The sequence below is a fragment of the Ylistrum balloti genome, unplaced genomic scaffold (assembly GCF_031769215.1).
Source record: "Ylistrum balloti isolate Yb309-2 unplaced genomic scaffold, AGI_CSIRO_Ybal_v1 Utg370294, whole genome shotgun sequence".
NCBI classification, from domain to species: domain Eukaryota; kingdom Metazoa; phylum Mollusca; class Bivalvia; order Pectinida; family Pectinidae; genus Ylistrum; species Ylistrum balloti.
This window is the reverse complement of record NW_026782222.1, coordinates 102,941-124,896: the sequence shown is the minus strand read 5'-3', so window position 1 is coordinate 124,896 and position 21,956 is coordinate 102,941. Positions and strand designations below refer to the sequence as shown.

Below are 21,956 nucleotides of genomic sequence, written 5' to 3'. Positions count from 1 at the left end.
ACCAGAAGGTGTACAAATACATGTACATTTACATAGGTCTAGCTATGCTATTTCAAAAGTAAACGCAACCCACACTTATATAGAACCTCGTTTCAGATATGCATTATGACGTCATGAATCGTATTCAATTGTGACGTCACAATACATTTCGTATCTATGCGCAGTTTGCTGCACGACTGTCACGTAAACCTAGTTATCTCAGATATTTGACGAGAAAATGGGATGTAATAACTCGAAGACGGATGAAAATACACGAGAGAGATGGATTTTCCCTTGTTTGATAAAGAGGAACAAGGTACAAATATTGTTAAACATATCATTTCTAATAACGGCCATACAAATCTCAATCACTTTTATGTTGATACATCTACTGTTTCAAGCAGCTTTGACTTCTTGACTCTCACAAGTAAAACATTTCTATTCTTTTCTCGTAGGTCGGATCAATCAACATTCCTACCCGAGAGGATGTCGTGACATCACTAGACTTCAGTGTTTCTAACGCAATACGTAAAACAGAACAGACAGCTTTGATGCAACTGAAGGAGCAGGGAGTTGTCCCCAGGAAGGGAGAGGGAGGGGTGGCTTTTGTACTACAAATTGAAGGCGAATCCGAAGCCAATTCGATTTCTTCCACTCTACCTGGTGTTCCAGAGTACAAAACGAAATATCCCCAGTACACCACATACTCGCGGGAAGCGTGCCGAGCTGCAACATACGGCCCTCCTAGACGACTTCCTCCAATAAACAGAGCAGCTATTGACGCCAAACAGGAACGGGCAAGACGCAACAGGGAAAGGAAGACAGCAGAGAGGAAAGCCAAATGGGCCAAAAGTTATGCAAGAGTACAGTCATCCATGGACAAGTCGAATGCATAAGGAACTGATTTCGAGTAGAATTGTATCACGTTTTAGTTTAAAATAAAGTTCAAGGAAACTTAATACTATGTTGTTTGTTTTCTATAATGAAAGAACGACGTTTGCGGTTCGAAGAAGACATCTGGCGCATTTGACTGCCTGTTTCGTTGATATCAGATTATATACTTTAATACCCATTCAAATATCAGTTGTATGCATTCACACATACGTCCCTGATCAAGCGATCCTGAAATACACACATAACACGTAAAACAGTTGAGCTTCATTCGCAGTTTATATACAATGATTTATGAAACTGTCTTTACAGATTAATCAGTTTCTGAATCGTACATTTAAACTTAGCTAAATACATTAGTACATAACGTAACTACATATATTCATATGCATGCAGATATTATGTTCATTTACACAATGTTACGTATGATTTGTGTTCGAATTAAGGAGATATGCAACCTTTTATTTATCTGTTTATCATGCAAGAGTTGTCTCCCTCAGTTTTCTTCGTCTTGTGAGTTATTTCGAAGAAACATCAGTGAAGTTAAATTCATCACTTCAATTTAAAATCTTTTCGTCAAGTTAAGATGTATATACTCTACACAAAAATATAAGTATATATTTTATCATACCAGTTATTTATAAATAAAAGTAATATTTATTTTTAATTTTGTGTATACTAGCTCAAACATTTGTACCGACGCTTACAGTGACTGAAGTCATAAACAGATATGTGACACCAGTATTAATGAAGAAAAAACCAAAATCTTTCACTAACAAAATTGACCACTTTTCGTTTTACGCCAATCATCCCGATATGCCATAAGCAGAATCATTTACAGTGTGGTATCTTAAACACGGACATGATTATAAGGGTGGGTTGTTCCTACTGACGTCATGTTTACGGAAAACCTCGATATAATCGATAGCCAGATCTCCTTGTTCAACACATCCTGTAGATCGAAAAACATTTTAAAAAATGACACTAAAAATAGTTTAATCTTATTCCCCGGTTCGGAAAATAAATTTTGGAACGTACGAATTTTTTTAAGACGTTTGTATAATTATGTATACTGATAATTCTGTTGTTTAAAACGGGAGTTTTGATTGGTCGGTAAAGTTTGAGGTCTGCCATGGTGTACATCGCCTCATCTTGGCAAAGCCACGTTCTCGTTTCACTAAATCTGAGCCTGTGTATCTTTGGGGAAGAAGGTGGCCTCCAAACTGGCGTAGTTTCCACACCGTTTGGAGATCCATTGGTTTACCTCAAAGAAGTCCATGTTGATTTTCGGACACACGGTGTTGGCACAAACGCCCATCAATGGGATCTGAAATAAAACATAGTGTTTATGTGCTTGTAATCGTTAATCTATTAACTGTACACATTTTCTACCAAACTCTTTAAAATATCACAATATCAAAAAATGTAATAATAGGAATAGAAACAAGGTTTGGTCGTAAAATTCCCATGAAAATGTGAATTTTTATACGAAATGGCCGTTAATTTCATTTTATATAGTTTATATAAATGAAATAACAGATATTGATTTTTATGTAAAATGTATAAGTGGACAAAAAATAAAGAAACAATGTAAAGAGAGATAGAAAGAGGGATGTAGAATGGGAGAAAGAGAAAAAAGGGGGGGAGAGAGGTTATATTGACCAATATAAAGCCCTCTCCCGCATCATTACAATCATATATTTACAATTAAGCATATTTATATAATTTGTGTCAGTATACGTATGCCTACTTCAGTTCTATGTATAATTGCACACACATGTATACATAACCGTGTACGTATATACACACGCTAAAGTACATGTACGCCCTCTCTGACACTCATACATGTATTCTTCTTAACTGTAGCAACACATATAAACAATAAACATGTAAATTTTCTGCTATATTTAGGAATCAACTTGACCAAAAAATCTATTATAGTTATTAAGCACACGTTATTTCAAACCTAGGTCAGTGCTTCGGTTTGTCATTTGTCCAAATTTAATAAATATATGTAAAAAGTAAGCAGTTTCAGTACTTTCTGACTCGATGGTAGTTGCTACGTCATCTTCCATAGGTGGATTGTAGAGGTGTAACGATTCATCGTATCACGAAGTTTTGCATCGATGCATCGCCCGCGCCTGAATGGTATCGCGATACCTATATTATTTTTGAAACCGTAGTTATTTCCTCTGACAAACGTATATGCTACCCTAAAATGGACGACAAGACTTGTGAGGAACTGGAATTTGTATCTGCACCGGCAGCTTTTAAAGCTGCATGTTGGCGTAATTTCAAATTTAGAGCATACAAATCAAACGATTGCTGGGAAACAGATAAATCACACGTATATTGCAATGAATGTGGGCAGAAGCTGAAGTATTACGGGAACACCACCAACATGACAATACATTTACGGAGACATCACAATTGGCCGATCGAAAACTTTTGATAGACAGCGCGGTTTAGTCAATCAGATCGCGGGTAGTATTCGCCTCTTTGTTTACGTTTCGCTACTCCGACATTCTCCGACAATGGTGAAACGTTGCTGCTGGGGAACTTGCAACACCGATTTCGCTACCCAGAGCGATTAGAGGGAGGTGTGTCCATACCGTTTCCAAAATCTCAGACGAAGCATGAGAAGTGCAAATCTTGGCTCCGATTGTGCGGACGGCCGAATTATCAACTTAACGAAGAGATCCTGCGGTGTCCTTTTAGATTAAAGCATTTTTTAAAAATTTTTATGTCTGCTCAAAAGTGCGTAAATATTCACAGACTCGCGTGTACAATATTTCAATGAACATCAGTATTTTTTTCACTCAAAATTTTGCTAGCATAAGTTTTATAATGCTCTCTCATGTGCTAATAAGCCGCATGTTAATGTGTGTTTTTATAAACAAGCTTGATTTCGGACTGACCATTTTCGGATATTTATTGACTGAAGGGAAATGAAATTATCTGGACATGTTTCTGCTCTTTTACAAAGTTTTACTTTGTGAATGGTCTGTGATAATATGAGTACTTACTGTTATGGTTAAACAGTTGAAATAAAATCTTAGTCTTCCAATAAGGTATTAATATTCTTGATGAAAAAAAAACATTTACATGATATACATAAAAAAAAAAATTCAAGAATTCAATGCCAGTTTAGAAAGTAACCATTATATCAGTGATGTATCTTGGTGGCCATTTTATAAAGACTTTATATGACTGTAAAAGCGAACTTGTTTTGTTGTTTCTTTGGGGTTTACCACTTCATTCCCGATTGAAACAGAAGTGAGAGGTGAATTTTCATGATGGGAAAGAAATTGCTGCTGCCGGGATTCAAACCCACCCGGCCCTCTGCACCCTTCTGGTCGCGGAGCCTATGCTCTACCAACTGAGCTAACCCTGCATGGCGACTGTTTTTATTTTTATTTAATTAATTCTGCTCCATTGAAAACTATCACACCACTTGAACATTGTTTTTTTTTTTTTTTTTTTTTTTAATCTTTTTAATTATTAGCAAAAATGTAAAGAGGAAAAAACAGATTCAACATTGTGTAGTGTTTAAAGGGTATCTTCAGCGAAAAATATTTTTTATGTATATGAAAATATAGGTTGTTGTGACCACTTTACAAGAAATAAAAATTTTCAAAGATGAACCATAAAAGCGAAATTGACCGTTAAAATGGCAAAATTATAGATTTCACGGAAACAGTTGAGTAAAAATCTGAAAACCAAATAAGTGACCATTGACGTCACAGTATACCAAAAGAGACTGAAATCGACTCGATTTAACATGGCGAGTATAGGAAAATGAAAGTACGTGACTACTTAAATGGACTGTTTTAAGTCATTCAAGGAGGAAAAGGGCTAAAATATATATACATAATTTCAGGTTATTAAATTCCCTAACGACCGGTATATTTCTTTATTTAATTATTGCACTGCTACCACATATAAACTTAGTTTAAAAAGTAAAAAACCGTCTCGGTAATACTCGTCTGAAAAACGGATCGTAGTAATGTGGCGACTTACTGGGTTCTGGCAATATGCGTCAAATGAAAAAGACAGTTTTTACTCCTTCAACAACGGAAAGGGCTGTAATTCATAGATACAAATTTAGTATTTTGAATTCCCTATTGATTGTTGTATGTATTGTCTTTGCATAAATGCAGTGATTTGCCATATTAACCTTATTTGAAAAGGAAAACCTCATAAATATTCGACTGAAAACGGGTCGTAGATGGTATATATCCCCAAATTTTTCCGCCGTCTGGCGAAAACATGGCCACTAATTTCAACTGTATCATCGTCTCTTTTTTGGAAGGACGCTCGTTGAAAGTATGACCCAGACACGAAACCGTTCGCTTTTAATTTTTAATATGTTAGAAGTATAATTATATATATCATCGGGAATGACGTTCAATGCTGACGACATTTTGTTTGTCGGAGATTGTGAGAGTAGCCTCCCTTGATTTTCGGTAGGCTTGGTTATTTTTGCGTTGTCGATCGGCCAATTGGAACGAGACATCGCTATCATTGTATTCCTGGAACATCAGTTCCTAGTGAGCGTGTCTTTTCTTGTGCTGGAGATATTGTTATCGCACTCTTAAATCTAAACATGTTGATACGCTTATCTTCTTAAAGAAGAATTCAAACCCGAAGTAAACAAAAAATAAACAAGAGGAAGCTTTTTTTTTCATTGTTGAGCTTTTATTCAGTAATACTTACCATGTATTTATTTCACGAGGATTGAAATGTAGCTTTGAAATCTAAAGGTAGTCCGCACTGTAGAAGTGTCTCTGATATCAGATAATTAGATATTTTTGTCTCAAATGTATCGTGAAACATATATCGTATCGTGACCCATGTATCGCAATACGTAACGTATCATCACTACCCTGGCGATACACAGCTCTAGTGGATTGGTTTAGTTACAGTGGCTCGCGATGATGACAATCACAACCTTGACTAGTGAAGAACCTCGTTTCGGATATGCATTATGACGTCATGAACCAATATAATTTGTGACGTCACAATACATTTCGTATCTATGCGCAGTTTGCCGTACGACTATCACGTAAATCTAGTTATCTCAGATATTTGACGAGAAAATGGGATGTAATAACTCGAAGACGGATGAAAATACATCAGAAAGATGGATTTTTCTTTGTTTGATAAAGAGGAACAAGGTACAAATATTGTTAAACATATCATTCCTAATAATGGGCATATAATCCCAATCACTTTTATGTTGATACATCTACTGTTTCAAGCAGCTTTGACTTCTTGACTTTCACAAGTAAAACATTTCTATTCTTTTCTCGTAGGTCGGATCAATCAACATTCCTACCCGAGAGGATGTCGTGACATCACTAGACTTCAGTGTTTCTAACGCGATACGTAAAACAGAACAGACAGCTTTGATGCAACTGAAGGAGCAGGGAGTTGTCCCCAGGAAGGGAGAAGGAGGGGTGGCTTTTGTACTGCAAATTGAAGGCGAATCCGAAGCCAATTCGATTTCTTCCACTCTACCTGGTGTTCCAGAGTACAAAACGAAATATCCCCAGTACACCACATACTCGCGGGAAGCGTGCCGAGCTGCAACATACGGCCCTCCTAGACGACTTCCTCCAATAAACAGAGCAGCTATTGACGCCAAACAGGAACGGGCAAGACGCAACAGGGAAAGGAAGACAGCAGAGAGGAAAGCCAAATGGGCCAAAAGCTATGCAAGAGTACAATCATCCATGCAGAAGTCGAATGCATAAGGAACTGATTTCGAGTAGAAAAACTACTATCGTGTCATGTTTTAGTTTCAAATAAAGTTCAAGGAAACCTGATAATGTTTCAATTTGTTTGTTACTGTTATTTATTGTCTATAATGAAACAATGATGTTTGCTGATGACATCTGGCATATTTATGTCTACATTCACCTACGCCGATACATTGTTATTTTCGTTGTAATTATATTATTTGCATTTATCTGAATGAACAGACTGAAAAAAAAAATAATTACACATCCGAATGTTTATTTGAAAATTGCAGCTAAGGTGCAAAAGTGGTACTTAAGAAGTGAATTTTGTTGGAAACACTGAAGTTTAAGTTCAAAATAAAGCGCATTGTCAGTTTTCATTTTTGATGCTGAAATTCTTTTATACTTTTCTAGATCGAAGACTGTAGTGCTCCGGAAAAAAAGCTTTTTAAGCTTCGTCACAACCGCTTGAATCGTGAAAGGACAAATAAAAATGTATCGGATGATTTAACGTGTCGATGTTTTTTTTTGTGATCAAACCCAAGTCTCTTGTTTACTAATCTATGGTTTTTAGTATTTTAATAAAGAGATATCTTCGCCCTCCAGGCACGTACTCCGCCTGAATGTTTCTGAGTGTGGCAGAAGAAAATATTTCTCTTAATTTTTCCAGGGTCTCTATGTTTTAAAAAAAACAATATTAAGTAATATCCGATTAGGTTTACCTTGATTTCTTACTTTTATGAAAAATATACACTGTATATACACCATTATATATGTAGTGGCGGTATTCAGCAAGGCTTCAGTTATTACGTTAGATATACTTAAAACCTCACTTACGTATTTAACTGTTTGTTACGTCAGGCATCGCCATCGCTTAATTAAAATGGGATTATTTTCTATAACAGTGACTGTAGATTAAATACGTTTGAATGAAAAAAGATCATGACGATAAAGGTATAATTTGTTGGTTTTTACACAACTTACTTTTTTGTCGAAGCAGATATTGCAGATGAAGAGACAGCGATCTTCCAGGGTTAGGAATTGGATGATATCAGGATGTGCAAACACTGGAGATCCTCGTGTCAAACCCGCACCACACACTAGGACAAGTGCAAATATCATCTGTGACGTCATCATCGCCATGTCTGAAACCGAAAAATGTTGTTTTAATTCAATCTCTATGCATATGTAAGTGTATCTTTACGTACATTTGGAATTACGGTTAAGTATCCACTTCAGAACCGTTCATCACAGTCCGACCACCGTTCGGCTCGGCCGTTTTGCTTAATATAGCATTCGGTCGGCCTCTCCGTCCGTCTTTTTCGTTCGGCTTATTCCAGTCAGGTTTTTCATTCGGTCGGGCCTTCCGTTCGGCCGGCTTCTGAGTCGTTTGGATGCGCGTGCATCATAAGATTATTAGTGAGAAATGCTTCATTTCAAATGTTTTGTGAATGCAATTCGTATGTGAAGTTTTACAATTAATGATGAAGGTCCCTGCGTTATATAAGCTGGAGGCTCTGCTACAGGCAAACTTCTCGATGGCCTGAATAGACCAGGGTGTATATTGGAACGCCAACAATTGCACTTTCGCTATAGGGCAATTTGTTTTGATAAGGGTTATATGTAGTATTTTTCGTAAAATGAGCATCAGTCCCAACAGGTAGGCTTACCTGTAAAACTTACCTGTTGAAACTCAATTAACTTTGTGGTACCACCTTAATATATCTGTATATGTTTATTTCTTTCTTGATTTCTGTTTGTTTTTTTTTATATACATAATTTATGCTCATATTATGATAATGCTGTAAAATTATGTCTTAATGCCATTTTGTAAGCACAAACATTTTTTCAGCAACCGGGTTATGAGAAATTTCCTTTTGTTTGTTTAAGTTATATAATTAAAAAGAAGTACACTTTATTTCACATGCTTTTGCAAATTCAATTAACGCATTAGACATTTATTTGCACTGCTGACACTGAGATGAGCCCAGGACACTAATGTGTGTTATTTTTCAACAGCATATTTATTGTAAAAAAAGACTAAAAAAAAACAACTAATCTGCCTCTACTTCTCAATTTAAGAGTATAACAAAGACGTTTGCAATAATAGGAATTTAGTATCGATGTCTCGTCAATGGTAAATTGTAAGTAAAATACAGAATCTAAATTTGAGTTTGGATGGCCATACAACGATTTTAATATATTCTTAGTTTGGTTATGACATCAATTAGAATTACAGCTTTTTCAGTCAACCGTGGGTGAAAATTAAAATCTAAAATATGTGTTGAGATAGCCATTTTTATATAAAAGCTTATTCTGTGTTTGGTTATGACAACAGTTAGAAGTACGTCTTTTTATTCATTAATACCACATGAAAGGTATGCCAATTTGACCCCAACATATCAATTTCATTACTGTATTTATTAGCAATCAATTCAAAATTGCACTGATGGTTAGAATTAAATTTAGATATCTGGTGACATCAGGTAAAACAGGCTATAATAAATAAAGACCAAGGTAAGTATGAGTGATAAAGACCCAATGATCCAATAATGAAAGATGTCTGATAACTATTGACTAGGGTGAGATCACATCCAGGCCTGGGTGACTACATATACACAAAGATTGAGGTCTATTGTCTAGAAAACACAGTAGAGCTTACAAAACACTACTGTTCCTGTTAACTACAGCATCAGATGCTGTGAGTTTATCACTATAAATAGATGATGAATCTGATAGTAAAGAACAGAATGTTGAACGTTGGTCAAAGTATACATAAGTAATGTGTTGGGGTTTTAAAAATTACCGGCAACGATTTTTCTCTGGTATATTTTGACATAAATATCTTCACCTCTCGGTGCAGTTATAGCCGATTTGAGAATCTCCCTCGTCTAAAATCTGTGCTGTCATTTCTGCTGTAAAATATCTACCAGCTGGTACGTTTCTTAAATGACAATTCTATAAACGTTGTGTTGTTCAGGGATGTTATAAATCCTTAGTAGGAGTTTCCAAGAAAAAAAAAACCAACAAAACCGAGACAAAAAGCGAGTAAACAAATCAAACGGGTAGATAGGACCTAATGATGATTGCGGTTTTTCGTTTCCTTGACTCTGCCCGTCGCCGTCCCCGGGCAGAGTCCAATCGACGTGTGTCGATTCTCTGGCGACCATAATTAAACGGGTAGATCTAAATCTGTATAAATCTGGCCAATATGCTAATTACAAGATATACTAATCTCAGCATAGACTGACATCATTTTCATGTCATATCTGAGTGAACACTTGGACACAGGTGATTAAGTGTACTGCGTCGTCTGACGGCGTGACGTCATTTTATAACATCAACGTCGCCATGTTTGTTACTGGGGAAGGCTGTGTTTATTGGATCAGTCGGAAGCCTATCATCACGTGACGGCGTGACGTCATGACATAACATCAACATCGCCATATTTGTAACCGGGGTAGGCCGTGTTTATTGGATCTATTCGAAACCTATTATCACGTGACTGTGTGACGTAATTACATCACATCAACGTCGCCATGTTTGTTACAGGGGAAGGTTGTGCTTATTGGATCAATTGGGAGCATATTATCACGTGACAGTGTGACGTTATCAAGCACATCACCGTTACCTTGTCTGAAACGGAGAAAGTATGAGTTTTTTCTGTGTGTGTGTTCTGGGAAGTGTATTCTAACGTAAAGGTGTGATATCATTGTCGCCACGTCTGCATCAGAGAAAGGGTTAGTTAAATTGGAAAAAGAGGAAGCAGGTTACGTTATTTCTATCTGACAAAACTAAATGGCAATACAAACCGTAGGGCGTAATTCTCCAAACATGTGACATGTAGAATGCATTACGTTCTGTAGACCACATCACGAAGTGTAATTTAACATGTTCACACAAAACAACAATTATACCAATTATAACTGAGCATTTGAAAACGTGTTTAAAAGTCCAATGTATATATGTAATACTACTTTTACTGGCTTGCAGATTTTGTTTCGAAGTCCCATCTGCAGATAGACCTCCCAGAATACATGGAAACTAAGCCCTCTGTTTGTAATTATCTTCGACCTCATTAAGGAAAAATGTAAAAGTTGACATATATATCCGATATCACATTAATAATGGGATCAAACGCCGAAGGATATTTTGAACTCTGCATTCTTTTTCTGGCGCCAGTGTCTAATTACTTAACCAAACCAGAAGTCACTCCATCATGTCACAAAAGAGGCCTAAACGAGGCTTGTACTGTAATGTTCTCGCGAGACTTCGGGCGAAAAACGATGTTTTGTGACGAAGACATTACTCCCATGAGATCAAAATTGAATAGCCTTTATTCTCATACAAATATGTACAAGATTAACATCCACATCGTCTCAAGGGACGACAAGCGTACATAAGTCACGTGTCATTCAGAGATCGTGCTCCCTAACTTCCCAATTACTGCATAATTGACGAAATCACTACTATATACTCCAAAACACGAACTGCCGTCCTCCCTCGGCGATCCCTAAACTCGGCACCAAAAGTGATATATACATTTCTAAGTCAATTTCATGCAGTGTCTACCTTTTGTTAATGGACGTTATATCAGTACGGGTTTGTTCCGGTTGGGATTGACCATCCATCTGTGTTTGAATACATCCGTCAGAGATAAAACTGTGACACGTGACCAATCTATCATTATACGTCACGATGGCATGCTCTAGAGCAAGAATTCCACCACCACCACAAAAAAAGTGATTATTGCTTTTAGACGAATCTAACCTCCTCTGTCATCCCAACTGTATTTGTCAACCGAGTTAAAACAACCGAGACGCATAAATCAACCTCCCATCTCCGATAACATTGAAAGCTCCGGGTTTGAAGTTTCCAGCCGTACACGCTCGATATATATCTTACACTATCGCCCAAATGACAAAATGTCAACCAAATAAAGGTAAAATGTATTCGCGAGTTCACATCAGCGGAATCTGTCAAACTCCCAATTGACAAAGATTATTAGATCTCCAAGTTTCACGCAGACCATGATTCTACCGCACGCAAAAAAAGGCGGTATCACCAAATTGTGGGAAAACACTTTCATTGAGGAACAATAGACCGAACGAACGGACAAATCTACGAATAGGGCACAGAGCATTGGATGTCCTTTACCAATACCAATTGTTTCCGGAGGTTCTGTCAATGTCTCTCGGGGCCACATAGGGACCACAGACCTTTATTTATATCCAAGTCATATGGAGGCGCTCTTATCTTCGAATAAAAAAACATGTTTATTGTCTTTTTTCATTTAAAGGGATAAAATAGCCAGTTTTTCATTTTATAACTGATGAAAGGCATTACAACATTTAAATATCATTATCGTTCGGAGAGTGTAAACGAGGTCTCTGCGTTTGCAAGTTACGGGGAAATTTTGAAATCGTTTGTAAGTGGCAGGTTCAAATGAGGGTTCGAAAATTCACGTGATAAAATAAATTTTGTTCATGATAAATTCTCAACACATGGATACCGCTCTACGTTTTACCTCCATGTTACGAGAGGACACGTTCATGCTTGGCCCCGCTCCAGAACTATAACGATAGTTTGTCGTTTGACAATATAATAGATATTTTAATTGATAAGTATTATGTCAAAAAACAAAACGACATCCGGATGTGACGGGGACATTTTATAAGTCGCACGCGATATTTCGTCATCGGTATCCAGATGTCTGATTGACCAGTGCGCGCACGTGATTGATTAATGAACATAAAGGGAGATACTTACTGGGTTATCAAGCACGTTCTTTTGCATGTTACGGTAAACAAATTCTCCTTTAGGGTACTATATATACCGAGGTAATTATTTTCTTCAGCAATGTTTAAACCTTATTATTTCCGCAATTCCTCCATGTACACGTGCGAACAACTATGGGGAATCTACACATGTACAAATATATCCCCTTCCCTATCAGATCACATGTATCTGATCTAAGTGTGTTATCAATTGCGATGATACGCCGCTAAGACAAAATAAAAATGAATGCCATCCAATTCGATGCGACAGAATTGATTTTGTTTATTCGGAGAAAACTAGGGTTGATGGTTTAAAACACTGAGGCATATGCAAAGTCTTCATAAAAGTCCATATATGTGACATCATATTTTATTTTACAACAATTACGATCAAGTTATAACAACTTATAATCATTCTTGTGGCCCGGATGTAAGCGCGCAAGAGGTCTTTTGGGGGGGAAACAAGAGACCCTGGGGAAAACCCACGCCGTCGGACAGGTGACCTTTCCGGGAGTCGAACTCTGGACGGCTAAATGAAAGGTGAGAGCGTTACCGCTGTTCCACCTGACCACCCACTTGGTAACGTACAATTCTTATTTTATTTAATTGGTGAGAGGGTATTCATAGATAGATATTTTGAGACGTAACATGATACAATAGTTATTTCTGGTTCTCAGATTTTTAGTTTTTATTTCTCACTGAGACATACAAAGCATGTTACAAGAGGTCAACATTAATAGCAATTCTTCACACGGCGGACAAGTATCGTGAAACAATTAAATGCTTGCATCTAGACGTTTTTCAAAATTTTCAAGAAATGTGCTTATATTAGATAAGACTTTGACGTAACAAATTGAGAATTATCCGTGCATTTTACTAAGACTAGGACTGTGTTGATATATTTTTTCTCAAATCGTGCAATAATGTTCACGCGTGTTGGAATTAGTTCTCCTTTGGTGTATTTCTGAAAAAAAACCTATATATCACATTATTATTTGTTGTGTATCTTTAAGGTCAGTATCGAAATAAATTAACACAGTTACTGACAATAAGAACTGCACAGTCGGAAATCACTTTACATTATGTAAATCATTCAGGGGAGGTAATTACACTTTCCATTTGTAGTTTGTCTGGAATCTATCGTTGGGATTGTAACGACCTTTTATACCAGTCATTCGTTACAGAATCATGTGTATATCTATATCAGTATTACTTATAATGAGGTTCGACACTTAAATCATCATAGCGTACTTTTGACACAAATACGACATGTTTATCTAGAAGATTAACCGTTCATTGGACAATCACCGCTTATTACAGTACTTTGGTTGACAGGCCTCTGTACCGACCAACATAGTCTGGCATGTTGTGATATACTGAAAACTGTTCGAGTCCAGAAAATGACGCTTCTCCCATATAAGAAAATGGCAATAGTTTATCTTACAAACCCCAAACGAAGGGGTGTCAAAACCATTCAAAGGTACAGGTTTGCATTAATTGAAACACTTCTTCGGGGTTCTTAGCTACTATTTTGTGCCTTTGCTTGAATTTTTTAATAATCAAACTGACTTGTGGTCCGTAGATTCTCAGGACTTAGAACTCACCAAATCTTGCTATCTATCAACTGAACTATTTTTGCTCGACTGTCACATGGTCCAGGCTGGAAAGTCGCGGCGTGCAGTGACACGTTTCGGTTGCAGTATTAAGACAAATTGCCAGTTGTCAACCTTTGATCATCCCCGAAGCGGCGGACCCTGTAAAACGGCCACTACAGATGACCGTCATATACAATTAATGCACATGCGCAATTAATTTGTGATTGTAGTAGAGATGACAAGTACACTGTAGACATCGTGTGTATGTTGTGGCGACATCACCGTATTTAATTACCGTGACCCGAATTCACCTGAAATTATCCGCCACTTTACGAGTTCAGCGCGACGAAGCTGCAATGCTAGTTACTTTGCAAACGGTGCTCATACCTGTTACCAATAACATTGAATTAGAAATCGACCCCAACTCCATTGTACGTTGAATAAGACCAACCGATCAGTTTGCATTTAACCACGATATCTGTTTTATACGGGTTGGATCAATTAATAATTATCAATTAACATTAAGTATGTAACCACACATGTTTGTATTTGTAAACTTCAAAAACATCCCTTGCATATAAGCAAGGCCATAATATTAAGAGATAAAACATTATTTTTATTTTATTTAATACATGTATTCGACTTTTCTCACGTTGATACTACCCTAAACACATAAACCAAAGCTGTTAAATGGCTAATAAATTAATTACAGGTACCGGAACATTTCATCAACTAATTTTACTATGCAATTATCACTTATGTATTTCTACACCACAAAATACACTCGTCTTTAGTGATCTTGCGCGACACACACTGTTTCATCTATATACATAATATTTAAATATTTTTACTATGAAGTAGAGTGGATTTCAGAACAGAAAACTAACCAATGTGTCACTTCCGCGGCTTCATTGCACATTGCATTCGCTTATATTTATTTTGTTTTGACAATTCAAGCTCAGTCTTCAAAACTAAACTACATTTTTATGTTTTTGTGTTTCTGTATTTCTAAAATAAATTTCCGGGATAATATCTATTCATATTTCATTCCCGTAAACGATTCAGGATGAGAAGATTTTAACCCCTCGACTTACACAAGAATGTCAATTATGGTTCCGAAAATCGAAAAGAAAATTAATTCTGAAGTATCATGTATCAAAGTGTAGTTACAAATCTCAAATTCTGTAGAATTTTTAAAGATGCTTAAAACCACGTGGAAATGACAAATATGTTATATGTTGCGGATAAAGAAAACGTACCTGCAGTCTTGTGAAGAAAACGTCCTGCCTCGTGTGACAGTTTGCTGTGAGTGGGACTGGCATACATCCAATATAACCAGCCTCTGCAGCCGTGACGTCACGCATCACAATACTTAACGCTTACTGGGATTGGACTCGGTAGCTGCTAGCGACAAATGTTAATAATGAGTTCCGGTCGGTACCTACGACCGTGGACTAGTATATAAAAGAAATATTATTTTGAGGCGCATTTGCTAATACACAACAAGCCAGTAAATGGTTCATAATGCTTTGATGTATATTACTGGAAGAGATTTCGTATGAACAGAAAAAATGTCAAAACAAAGGATTTCAATACTGCTTGTACTCAACAATACTACAAATATGTTTTGATAACTGAATATTCTATCAGATCCAAGCGACGCATGACACGGTGACATGGACGATCTGAATCACAATATCTAATTTAAATAATATTTTAAGAAAAAAAGTTCACTATTTTTCAACCTCAAAATTATGGTGTTTGTTGGAATTATGGCGTGACTGGTTTTATATCCTTGATTACAAGTGTGAACATATCCTGAGGTTGAACATTTATACAATATCATAAAAGTTTATGCTCGTGTTGGCTAACAATTCCAGGTAATTTAATTATTCAGTAATGTTGAGTAAAACACCCTTATTTCCGGCCCATGTCATCTAATGAAATTTTGTCGTTGAAGTCATTATACTTTTATTTCATTCGCTCATAGTAACATAGGAGCGGTTTTAGATTTTTTGAAGGAAATTATTGTGAAATTATTAGTTAATTGTTGATTAGAGATGTCAACATATCAACAAAACTTTTATTGTACAAAAACATACAATTCTTCTCCAGAATTCATTGGTCCTAGGGGGGACACAAGCATGGGCAGAATCTGTTATTGAATACGGATATAATTTCGCAATTGGGCATAATATATGGAATTGTTGAAAATAAGCGTTCTCCGATAGCAATGGGTGTCACACTATGTTCCTTCACAAAGTTCTCAAACCGTTAAGTTTTTTTCGAGATTTGATCTTTTCTAATCTGTCTCCACCTTTTAAGACATGTCCGTGTTAAACTAGAAAATAACAAAAATTAAGCTATTATCTTCACATTTTCCGACATCGTATCATTTAGCCACGACCAAGCACGAACGCATTCATTCCGAAAATCAAGAAATCGTTTTGAAAGGTTCATCAAAACGGAACGAAATGTTGGAACCTATTTGGCTGAGAACGATTCTTATAAATACCCCGCTACGTCTTTTTTAGACATGATATGTAAATGAACAATTTGAATATGTTAATTGGATTAATCGTGTCCTATTATATTGAAGTAGCTAAATCAAATGTATTAATAAACACAAGGTTGGTTTTATTTTTTATTTGAAGTTACCTGATAAATCGACAGAAATGTTTATACTGTTATTGTGACTATTTCATCGCTGGATGAAATTGAAGTATTTTCAATTTATATATATAGAGAAGTGAAAACTCAGTGTATGGGTAGATAATTACAGATAATTGGTATTCATCTGTAGCCAATCAGGGGTGCAGGTTCCAGATATGAACACCCAGGAGGATGGGGTGGGGGATGGCAGGAAGCTGAAAAGAAATCAGGATGGCTTTGCAAATTATAAAAAAAAAAATTCATTTGACGCCGTAAACTGACGTCATTATGTCACTCTGTGGGCGTCATTTATGGGGCTTAAAATCACAAGCCTCTTTGAATGAATTATGATAGTGACATTGCAGTGTAAATGTGTTCAAATTCAGAGTGTAACACAATGTTATATATCGGAGGAGGGTTTCTAGAAAACATAAAACGTAATAAATACAGGCGAAGAGAGTTCTATCATTATTATTTTCATAATTATGTAAATAAAGAACAGGCGATACAGGAATTTAAGATTGTCGAAAATACAAAATTATCTACAAACTATACAAAAATATTCCTAATTCTACAGAAATTTAAAATTGATTTTAAAATAAGAGATAATGTAACTGGATTAAAGTTTGAAATTAACGCACGTCGGCTCGCCTACAATAATAATGGCAGAAACGGTCACACAACAAAAGGCTCAATAGATCGTCTAAAAATATCGATTAGTCATCGATAGTTCAGTCCGTCATGGTCATAATGGGCATGCGCGGGATGGCATTTATTGTCTCATAAATTACACGTCTTTCTGGTTAGTTCATATTGTGACATTGTCATGCAATTGTAAATATAGATATACAAACGTTATACGTGTATTCAAATCATGTGACCTTTTAAAAACAATTACAAATTACTTCAAAGAACAATGTTGTCATTTTTTAAAAGATTTCCATACCATGTATAAATATTTTGTATTTATGTATTGTTAATGAAGGCTGGTGTTATTTTATAACCGTGACTGAATCTACATTATTGTTTCCAAACTATTAAAATTCCGTAACGGGGTCATCGGTTATTTTACAAGACAAAGCACTTTCCAGACACCATTTATTGAAGATTTGAGCTGAGCACGCGTCCATTGTTGAACTTTTCTGATTTTTGATAGAAAATACTAATCCATATTTCTACATAACAGAATGGAATATGATTATTTATGAGCCACAGTTAAGACATGTAATGCATTATTGATCTATGTATTGCACGCTTTCAAAATGTTTCGCATGAACTCAACCATTTCAATATAAAAACCTTTGACATGTAAAACTTAAATATTTATCTGTTTTTGGAGATGTGTAACATATAACAAGCAAGATAGGCAGTTATTTGTAAAAAGGAAAAAAAAACGCCTTAAGGTTTCATCAGAAAGGATTGAAAAACGCTTGTGTTTGTGTACCAAGTCAACGATTCTCTTGATTAAGCTATCGGTTTCAGTTTTGTATGCATTTATTGATGTGGTACGGCTGATCATCTCTCAACTGTATGTAAATGCAATGTATTTTCTTGTAATGTAGTGTAATAGTGTAGTGTAGTGTAATCTAGTGTGGTGTAGTGTGGTGAAGTGTCGTGTAGTGTAGTGTAGTGTAGTGTAGTAGTGTAGTGTAAAGTGTAGTGTAGTGTTGTGTAGTGTCGTGTAGAGAAGTGTAGTGTAGTGTAGTGTAGTGTAGTGTAGTGTAGTGTAGTGTAATGGTAGTGTAGTGTAGTAGTGTAGTGTGTAGTGTAGTGTAGTGTAGTGTGTAGTGTATTGTATTGTAGTGTAGTGTAGTGTAGTGTAGTGTAGTGTAGTATAGTGTAGTGTAGTGTAGTGTAGTGTAGAGTAGAGTGGTGTATTGTAGTGTAGTAGTATAGTGTAGTGTAGTGTAGTGTAGTGTAAAGTGTAGTGTAGTGTAGTGTAGTGTAGTGTAGTGTAGAGAAGTGTAGTGTAGAGTAGTACATTACATTGCAATGTATTGTATTGTATTGCATGGTATTGTATTGTATTGTGTCGTATTGTATTGTGAAACAATGAACGGGAATGGGACAGAAACAGTCCGAAATTTGTATCAGCTGTCATTTACTTACCAAATACGGAACTTTAACAACTTAACCACGTCACAGCCAACACTTTGTTTCATTATTGACGATAAAAAAGCTTTCTATAATCAGATTGAAAACGAATTAGTGGTACATTTCGTATAACAAGGCAACAACGTGTCTAAGGTACTAAGTTGTCTAATCACGGTTTTACTTGAAGGATTAGAATGAATTGGGTCGTGGATTTCGGTTTCAGATCTAAATTGTGTTAGCTATTAATTACCCGTGCTTTCATTGCAAGAAGTTTTGATAAATTGAACATAAATGAATAAAGATTTAGATAAATTTGAACAGTTGATCTAATCTGTTATATTTAGGATTTCACTTTTTACTTCTGTGTCTTTCCAAAGTGTATTATGACGATTTCGTTCTGTTAACTGGTTGCAATGTCTGTCTTTTTTTTTTTTAAAAAAATCTTGTTTTTTTCCCCACCATAATCTCTCCAAACGCTTTCGTTATTTTAATCTTCCAATATTACAGTAGTATGATGATATTATCATTTTGATAGATGAACAAGGCGTACGCTTAGGTGACAATGTACTGACTTTGGATGTTACATCGATATCCCTCTATAGACGACTATCAGCTATGAACATCAGCAAACATTTCATATTCAAACCTCATCAACAGTATTTGCATACATATTCGAACTTATTTATTCGTAAATCTTATGGAAAATTTCCAAACTTATTTCCATCAGATAATGTACTGTTTATGATATACTTCATGACATTCAAAAATGAAAAATCTGATTCATCGACTAGTAAAGTACATTCTCAAGTGAGTTGAAGTTGAAATAATTCCATCAAAAACTGAACGCTGTTGTGAGGATCCGATATGCTACGACAAAATATTTAAACTTATTTACTTGCGGCAAAAGTAAACCTATTGTGCTATTGTATATATCTGTCAATTTTACGGCACGATATGAATTCTGAGTCTTATTAACATGAATGAAAGCACTATCGATTGAATACAACTGAAAAACGCAGCCTGTTTACAACCATCGTGCAATTTTCAAAATAAATCTTTGTCTAGAATGCAAACTGTACTCATCAAAGAATTAAGCTCAAAAGACGATTTCAATGTATAGTATCCGTGCGTGTATAGTATTATATACATATACTGCATTTCAATTGTTCAAACGATGCATGACGCACTTCTACTGTACTTCATCAAATCTATCGCATGCTCATTGTGTAGCTTACAATGCCACCCTTTCAAGATCGGTACAGTCCCCTGCGGATAATGTTAATTAAATAACGCGGGTTTTACGTGATGCAAAATGTCAAATTCTTCTATTTGGAAATTCGTTTAATTACGTTTAAAAAAGATATCACACATATTTATACATAAAAAAGTATTCAGAATGTATTCCCCTTTGGCGGGATTGTTCATTTGAAAGCATCCTTTATTCAGAAATCGATTAAATATCTCCAAGCACAAAGTGTCATTTCTGTGTGTGTCAAGCGACCCGATGTAGAAGTCGTGTGCAATTATGACAACGTAATTTCCTACGGTGACATCTATAGTTAGAATCATGAAGGTGAAATATGCGCGTGTGATTTTGGATGATATGAAAATGAATACATCTCTCATATGGGTTACATATAATCTATCCCACGATGCATTGCAATTATCTCCATTTTTATCTCAATACGTCTTAAAATAAAATCTGCATTTTGGCTCAGGGCAGAAAGACAAATATGGCCTGCTAGAGCCTCGCCACTTTTGTCTTTCTTCATCCTCACCAAAATACAGCTGATATTTGAAGACACCGAACATGTGTTCTCCATGTACTAGGCAATATCAAACCGTACAAAGAAATGATGCATGCTATATATGCAGCAGTATTTAGGTCCTAAGTACATGTATAGTACTGTTCTTCCCAAATACGTTTGAGTACAATGTATTATAATTCTGCTAAAAAGTCAGATATTTTTTCTTGTATATGCAACTGAAATGAACAAAAATAGATCGTTCAATTTTCGTAAACACAGAGGCAATTAGTAGGAACGTAAACAAGTAGGCCGACGGTCGTCGAGGTTTGTACTAGACACCTCTACCTCTTTCTGTCCTACTGATACACCTATCAGACACGTCTGCAGTTAAATTATAGCCGGCTATGATCCTTGTAGTGGGATATAAGAAAACATTAGACTGAAAAACACTCTACACCATAACTAGATAGTACAAGTTCATATTTTAGACAGAAGTGCTATTGATACTGAAGACATTGAATGTTTTCTAACAACAAGAGCTCCGCACTCATCCAACGTTTCACAAAATTGTGCATTTCAAGTGAAGTCCAAAGTTAATACACAACATGGTTTGCCGGAGGTGTATCCGCTCAATACGAAAAGTAAAAAAAAAAGGTAAATTATTTTTCTAGCTGAAAAAAAGATTATCAACGTGAATGTTTTTGTCAAACAGTCAGAATAAGGACCAAGAATAATATTTTGATATGTAAACTCATTTTTATGCAATTTGAACATTTAGTTGTCAACAGAATGTTTTGTCAACACCGTTTAGTGGTTTTGTTTGTCATTATGTCAAATACATTATCCTAACGGTTGTATAACTTCCGACAAAACTCGATACATGTTATGAAAATGATGACATTTTGATACATTTCGACTGAAATGTAATACAAATCTAGACCCATTTCTTTGTTCTAGCCTCCAGAAAATGTCCTCCTGTTTGGGCCAAACACGAGTTGTCTCGGTACATGTAATCATGACGTATTTATAAAACCATTTTTAATAACGTATATCCTCTTAGAATCTCATCTGTTTGTCTTGACTTCCGGTGCATTCTTATATCGCTGACAGCGGTGCTGTTATGACACTTTTGTCGGTTGTAGGATAATACATATGAAAGGAGGCGTTCGTTTTTCTCCACAACAGTGATATCCAGAAATAGCGTCGTATTTGGTATAGATCGATGGTAGACTATATATATCTATTGTACGAATATAACCTATCTCTGTATCGTTGTGTGTAACCTCCCACGTTAGTTTCTGTATAGTTCACCAACCACTGTCCGTTTGACCTGGGTACACTGCGGTCTTTTTTTTATATAGACGATAAACAAGGAACTAGATGTTCATTTAAAAGTGTTCTCTTTTGGATTTGGTCCACTATGATATAATCAAATACTAGCGTTTGTCAAATTGATTACGGAATTAAACTGTCTACTGT

At 35.9% G+C, this 21,956-nt stretch overlaps 2 protein-coding genes across 2 annotated transcripts; both read left to right on the top strand.

Moving 5' to 3' along the window:
- Positions 1–217: 217 nt before the first annotated feature.
- Positions 218–875, top strand: LOC132553080 (uncharacterized). The gene is made up of 2 exons (XM_060217290.1): positions 218–295; positions 435–875. Exons 1-2 carry the CDS (start codon positions 218–220, stop codon positions 873–875), a joined length of 519 nt encoding a protein of 172 aa, XP_060073273.1.
- A 5,094-nt stretch (positions 876–5,969) lies between these two features.
- LOC132553068 (uncharacterized) lies at positions 5,970–6,626 on the top strand. Its single transcript, XM_060217279.1, has 2 exons — positions 5,970–6,047; positions 6,186–6,626. The coding sequence occupies exons 1-2, from the start codon at positions 5,970–5,972 to the stop codon at positions 6,624–6,626; spliced, it is 519 nt and encodes a 172-aa protein (XP_060073262.1).
- Positions 6,627–21,956: the final 15,330 nt, after the last annotated feature.